The sequence below is a fragment of the Neoarius graeffei genome, chromosome 6 (genome assembly GCF_027579695.1).
Source record: "Neoarius graeffei isolate fNeoGra1 chromosome 6, fNeoGra1.pri, whole genome shotgun sequence".
NCBI lineage: Eukaryota > Metazoa > Chordata > Actinopteri > Siluriformes > Ariidae > Neoarius > Neoarius graeffei.
The window spans coordinates 1,301,456-1,308,972 of NC_083574.1; the positions used below are offsets into that span (position 1 = coordinate 1,301,456).

A 7,517-nucleotide genomic window follows, 5' to 3' on the forward strand; every position below is an offset into this window, starting at 1 on the left:
TGTAGAACCTCTTTAGTTTATCAGGGTAACGAGCTTCACGATGAGTCACAAACAAACCCAAACAGACATCTTAAACAAAGACGAAAGAAAAGATTAATGAGTGAATTAAAGCCTGTGTACACACCCATCTAACCCACTTCCTGTCCAGAGCCGAGTGGAAACTCTGATCCACTTGTGTTACTGTGATAAATAAAAGTAAATATCCTGATAACATCATCGCTAATAACAAAAACACGATGCTTTCACATGAAGCCGCGATGGAGCAGAAACAAAAAATTAATACAAAGGAAATAAGAGAGAAGAGAGAAATACAACTGAGAACACGAATAAAATCCAGAGAAAATACAAAGTTCAAATGGATTTAAATGAATCAAAGCAGTTATGTAGATAAGTTTAAAAAAGATAAAGTAAAGTAAAGTGGGTGAGAAATTCCCTCAGCACCGGTTACTCACTCACGTCTCCGACTCTGAATTCGAAATGGATTGTGAGAGCAATATAATTATTCTTTACATTTTTACATCTGATTGTACCTTATTTGTGTCAGATTAAAGAAACCAGAGCATCACCTGTAGCATACACAGGTGGTATGAAGTTGCACCTTCCAAGATAGCTGGCTCCAGTCTCATCTTTTGTTTGTGTGTTTTTTATTCCCGTGTTTTAATCTGATAATCCAGCCAAGGAAGTGATTTCTTTCTTTCTTTTCTTTTACATCCACTCTTCAATCATTTTGGCTTCTTATAACAATCCAAAAGGGAGATAATGTTATTGTTGTGGCACTGAAAGCACAAGGCTAGCATAGAGGCTGGTGTTTGGAGCAAGTGGGCCTTGTTGGTCGCTGCTGGGTTCTGGACAAGCCTGATGTGATTACCCGTCCTGTTCGCTGGACTGCAGGAGGTTTATCAGTGCCCACACACACTTGGGTGAGCAACAGGGTATTCCACTGTGTTGTGTGTCTCCACTGAGGAACGTACGGCTGATACGGAGGGTCCTACAGCACATCACCACTACGATCTTGTCTCCAACTGCTTGATACAACAAAACCATCTACTAAGATCTTATCTTCTGTGGTTTTCCATGCAGGAATCATGAATGTGTTTGAATTATTTATTAATTAAAATGCGCCTCTTTGGTCTCTCTGGAGTAAACGTGCTGAGTGGACATTCATCATCTTACAAACTCTCTGGCCAGAGACACATTTCCTCACCATCTAGAAATTCATCCCACACAACAGCAGAAGCTTTTTAATCCCCAACCACAAGTGAACATTCTGCTGTAGCTACGACCTCTGAAAGCTCTGAACGACATCATGACTGTGTGAAAGTTTGCTGAGTGTAATTATTAAACCAAAACTCATACTGGGAATTTAAAGTGTTATTGAAGTTAGGAAGCCATGGCCTAAAGGTTAAAAAAGCAGCTTTGGGACCAAAAGGTTGCTGGTTTGATTCCCTGGACCAGCAGGAATGGCTGAAATGCTCTTGAGCAAGGCACTGAACCTCCAGGCTGCTCTGGGTGTGTTGTACATCACTCTGGATAAGAGTGTCTGCCGATGTCATTAATGTAATAGCATTTTGCTGCTGCTATCTGGAACTGTGCAGTGAACTCTGACCCTGTGCAAAACATATTCACACCAGCAGACCTCGAAAGTAGATCAGGTCTTGGCCTTGTGCTTTTTAATGTTGGTCTTCTTCCTAAACTGGACTTGATAAAGCTTTGATTTGTCATGATGGATATGGACATCATGGTTATGGTTATTATGGTGGGGTTGTGATTTATGTTAAATCCAAATTTTAACTCTTTTTTTTTTTTTTTAGTAAACAATGCTGCTGATGATGATGAATTTAAAGTCCATGAAAGATGTCTTTCTTTTATTTTTTTCAGATCAGGTTTCTGCTCCTGTCAGTAGATGGCAGAAGTGTTCAGCTCTTCCACCTGTGAAGCTCCTCCAGCAGAACGAGTGAAATGATCTCACTTTGCTCCCCATCTCCGCCCCTCGCCCCTCACACCGTCCCACACTTTCCCCTGCTGGAGCTGAATGATGGTGTGAGCAGGGTGACAGAATGACGCACGTGTGCTTAATGACAGTGTTTTATTTCCAGATGTTTCATTCTGCATTTCCACTCCAGCGGGATCTAAACGTCCGTCTGTCCTGTGTTGCCAGGACTGGGGCTATTTTAAGGCTCTGAATAAGGTCAGCACTCTGCAGTGATGTACTTCATTTGGGCTTCGTGGAGGTAACTACATTTCTCCCTGCGTCTCTGCAGGATGAGGATCACGATGGAAGGAAAAGGGAAGAATGGGAATGTGACCTGGTTGCTTTTTGCACAGTGAGTAAATGGAGCATGTTGGAAGATATTTTCCATGTTTCTTAAAACTCCACGGTTTCTTCATGACCTGATTCCAGCTGCTAGTTGACTAAACTACCTCGGTGTGATTTTTGTGACACTTGGTCCTGAGGGATTTGTTAAGAATGACGTGTGTGGATGGTCCACATTTGATGAGTGAAGTTGAACCAGTGTAGGTCTCTGCAGTGATGTCAGACAGCGCTGACGATGCCCTGGTTCTCCTGGAGATCCTTGAGGTTCTGGGTGCTTGCCGTGCACGTGTGTCCTATGCAGATGTGTGTGTGTATCTGAGTGGACGTTATGAGCTCCATCCACTGTTGGAGCTGCGGAGTCTGCTGTACTCCACAGCATGTCGTGATCCATGCTTCCCGGCCACGCTGTTCCGTGAACGTCTGCACCCTCCCTGCAGCAACCGTCTGTCGGCAGCCGCCGACGTCGTCTCACTCTTCAACCTGCTCACACACACGCGCCTGCCGCCCTCACACACTAATTCCCTGACCTCCTGCTTGGCCTGTGTTCAGGAGCGTGCACACTGTGATTGGTTGCACGCAGAAGGCGGAGTTATAGCTCCAGGCTGTAAATATGAGGACTCCACTGAGGCACTGCTCAGTCTGAACACCGGGGGGTCGCACGTGAACACTCCAGCACGCTCGCTCGCTCACACGCATCAGCGGCCCAGCATGCAGAGAGCACACTCTCTGGACGTTCCTCACAGTTCCTCCAGGAATCAAGAGTTGACCTGCAAGGGTGATCGAGATGTGGATCCTGTTCCAAGCTGCGCTCAGAAGAGGAGCATCTTTAAGGGAGAATTCCACAAACTGACACCATTTGTTCCCAAAGATGGCAGGAGTCAGATCCAGGAAGGATCCAGAGAGGACAGTGAGGATGGACAATTTATCACCTGCAGCAACCCTTATCCTGATTCTGCTCACGATGCACATATAGAAGACGTCCAAATGCACTCTTCTGAAACAGATACACCCCCCGATGCACAGACTCCCTACCTCCAGAAGCATAAAAGTTTAGACGACCTTCAGAGCTCCACCTACTTTGGCCCTACAGTCATAGAAAGAACGTACCACCAAACCCCAGCCCTGACGGCCAAGAGCCACAGTCTGGACATTGACAGCTGCCTTGCAGAACCGTCTGAGGATGACAAACCAAGACTGGATGGACCAAAACCCCAAAGACCTAGATCAGAAAAATCTGCTTTGGACAAATCTGGACTTACAAAACCCGGATTTACTAAACCCAGCTTCGAGGGCAGTAGCTTCGACATCCCCGGCTTTGATCCGTTTATCGTCCGATCGGTTAGAAACACCCTGGAACGGCTGAGTGGTTTAAGTTTAGATGCCTGGTATGATTGGTCACATGACACTGAGGGCGTGGTCAGCGTGGCCACTCAGACAGACCAGAGTGATCGTCGTGCTCTGAGGAGCCTTCTGCTCAGTGAAAAGCTCTCAATCGATAATACAGACATCGCAGAGGATGACATCAGTGCCATCTTTCGTTTCTTGGATGACATTAGTATGTGTGGCTCGATGGCCGTCCTGCCTGGAGATGGAGGAGGACCTCAGGAAGGGTGCGGAGCTGGGTTGCCAGAACGACGGGAGCGTTTAGGGAAACTCAAACGCCTGTTTCACTCTCTCGAGGGGCCAGAAGAAGGTGTGCGATGGGGCGTTGGACGGCTCTTACAGCGGGTCACAGAGCTCGAGCAGCGTCTGGAGCCGATCTCAGAGCTGAGGGAGCAGCTGGCACTGGTCCTCACCACGCTGAACCGTCTGGAGCAAAGAGGGCAACTTGTGCACTCAAACTCCGAACCTCTCCAACAGCAGCCTCCATCACAGGCTCCATCAGAAGGAGGCTTGAGACCCAGTTCGAGTTCTGAGGGGACCAACGGAGCTGCAGCTAAACGCAGGGGTCTGTTCATACGCAATTCCAGGAGCCACACGGAGAGCAGCAGTTCTGAGCAACAGTGCAAGTGGAGCGTCAGCTACAGCAAGGAGCAACACCTCCATCCTTCACATGTATGCACACACACACACACACACACGCACAGAGGTTTATCTACAACCCTGCAACACGAATACTTTACTTTACTTTACGTTACTTTACTTTACTTTAAGTCTTTGTTTGTTCACATGCACAGGCTGAGCAGCATGGAGCACTTTGTAAAAAAGAGAATCATCCAGTTCAGGAGAGAAAGAGCTCCATTATCATTCCTGAAGCCCACAAGGTTCCTCTACGCAGCTCCATGCAGAAGGCGAACCTCCTCCCAACAGACCGGCCAAAAGTCTCCTGGAGCCAGTCAGAGCTCACGCCCCTCGACCTGCAGGTAAACTCGTGCTCCTCAATCATCTGCTGATCTTCCTCTAAATTAGACTGTCAGAGACTTTCACACTGAGCAGTTAGGATAGATTCGGGGACATCATAGAACACGATCAGATTTATTTAGCTGGTTTTATTCTGATTCATCTCCAGAGAAACACCTGCAAGTGTCTTATTTTGTGTTTGTGCGACAGCCTGAGAAAATCCTTCACGTGGACAAATCAGCATTTTTCTCCTCATATATTTATACTGGATAATAATTCTGAAAACTACAACATGTTTTCCTAAACTGAGATGTTTCTCAATTAAAACTAGAAAAGCACTTGGAGATCGCAGACCTCCGCCAAGAATCCTTTAAAAAATTCCAGGATCCAGAAGGTGATCCGGATCACCGCCAAAATTTAATGGATTGTTACTTGTGCCCAGTCACACCTCTCGAAAAAAATTCAGAGCAATCCGTTTATAACTTTTTCCGTAATGTTGCTAACAGACAAACCAACAAAAAAACAAACAAACCAACGCTACCGAAAACATAACCTCCTTGGCGGAGGTAATTAAAGTAAAAACTGAGAAAATCACATTTAATTATTTAATTCTAGTTTCTTTGAAAGACTCGACGCCCACCTCAACACTTCTAACTTCATCTACTGATGGAAAAACGATGCTCCTTTATAGGAACTTTATAGAATTATACATTTACAGGAACCAAGTTCTCATTTTGATTCTCAGCATCTTCCACATCAGTGTCCGTCTCATCACCTGAGGATAAATTCACTCACACAGATTAAACACGAGCCTCGAGTCGTCTCTTCACTCCACTGATCTGTGTTCACACTGACATCAGCGTGGAAATCATCTCAGAGTCATGCATTCTCCTCTTCTTCTTCTTCTTCTTCTAAGCTCTGTGGTCTGTATGGTGTGTGTAAGCGCTGATTCTGTTTTGTGTGGACGGTGTGTACCTCTCCAAAAAAATCCTGAGGAACTCACACTTAGCTAATAAGGTCTTAGATCTTTACACAGACTGACTGTGTTTACAGCATGATCTCTGCAGACACACACCAAAACACACTGAGGTCAGAAATTAGCCTAAAACAATAATCTTTCCTAATTATTTTGGAAAATATTTCTGTTTTCGGCGGCACGGTGGTGTAGTGGTTAGCGCTGTCGCCTCACAGCAAGAAGGTCCTGGGTTCGAGCCCCGTGGTCAGCGAGGGCCTTTCTGTGTGGAGTTTGCATGTTCTCCCCGTGTCCGCGTGGGTTTCCTCCGGGTGCTCCGGTTTCCCCCACAGTCCAAAGACATGCAGGTTAGGTTAACTGGTGACTCTAAATTGAGCGTAGGTGTGAATGTGAGTGTGAATGGTTGTCTGTGTCTATGTGTCAGCCCTGTGATGACCTGGCGACTTGTCCAGGGTGAACCCCACCTTTCACCCGTAGTCAGCTGGGATAGGCTCCAGCTCGCCTGCGACCCTGTAGAAGGATAAAGCGGCTACAGATAATGAGATGAGATTTCTGTTTTCTTCAAGTCAAGGCAAGTTTTTTCATCATTTCTAACAGAATTCCGCTACAGCAACTTCTGATGGTTTTTCCAGGCCGTCACACACACACACACACACACACACACACACACACACACGTATCCTTTGTCAAGACAAGGAAGTGAACAAAACGTTCCTACTGTGTTCCAGATCACCTGAATTCACCCAACTGGATCAGGAATAAAGCTCAATCAATAAAAGACCAGATTTCAAACAATTAATCAATAATTCAATCACGTCATTTTCACTTGTTCAAATTCTTCAGAATTTTTCATGAGATCAGATTCATAATACACACAAACACACTGTAAAACCCGATAAGGTCACTGAGCTCAAAAATTTTATTGAAACCGGTTACGTAAAAATTTTTGAGGTAAGTAACTTAAATTTTTGAAGGTAAGATTTCTTAAAAATTACACTATAGTTACACTTAATTGTAATTTTTAAGAAATCTTACCTTAAAAAATTTAAGTTACTTACCTCAAAAATTTTTACGTAATCAGTTTCAATAAAATTTTTGAGCTCAGTGACCTTATCGGGTTTTGCAGTGCAGTGTGCATAAACTACAAGACCTGAGCTACAGATAAACACGGAGAGCATTTCTTCACATGTATTTTAATAAATACGTATAATTTCTCACCAGTTATTTACATTTTGCTCTTTTTCTTAAAGCTAAAATCAGTTGTTTTATCCAGAAACTGTTTTATACCAATAAAAAAGAAGTTGAAATCGGATCTAGTAATACATCCATCCATAATTAAAAAAACAGCTTTGTTTTGAGGGGCGGAGCTACAGGTGAGCTCAGTCTCTGATGTCTGATTATTAGAGGAAGTCTTAGCTTTAACATTGAGCTAGCTATCTAACTGACTTAATGATTAGTAATTACTTGTTGATAATTAAAACAGAATAACAGTTATTGTGGTAACATTGAAATACAGGATATTTTGACAGGTTTGTCTGCTGTGAAATAAATCAGTGAGAAAAAGTGACTAAACATGAGCGGGTGCACTAATTTACAGGATTTATAATGCAAATTGGAGGAATGAATATGCAAATAGGATGCCATGTTGTTGGGCGAGTTTTTAATATCCTAATATCCTTGTGTGTGTGTGTGTGTGTGTGTTGTCAGGCCCCTGAGTCTCTGGATTTCTGGATGGATGAGGTTTACACTCCGGTGTCAGACACACTCCTGCGCCGCTCCCAGTCTCTGACGCGCTGCAGCCGGACACAGGGATACCGCATCACCGCCATCAGCGTTACTGCCACCGTCATCCTCATCCTCATCATCGTCATCCCGATATGCACTGCGTAA

At 44.5% G+C, this 7,517-nt stretch overlaps 1 protein-coding gene across 1 annotated transcript; it reads left to right on the forward strand.

Annotated features, from left to right (window-relative positions):
* The first annotated feature begins 2,530 nt into the window (after positions 1 to 2,530).
* Positions 2,531 to 7,517, forward strand: si:dkey-88e18.8 (major intrinsically disordered Notch2-binding receptor 1). The gene is made up of 3 exons (XM_060922812.1): positions 2,531 to 4,369; positions 4,492 to 4,677; positions 7,335 to 7,517. Exons 1-3 carry the CDS (start codon positions 2,531 to 2,533, stop codon positions 7,515 to 7,517), a joined length of 2,208 nt encoding a protein of 735 aa, XP_060778795.1.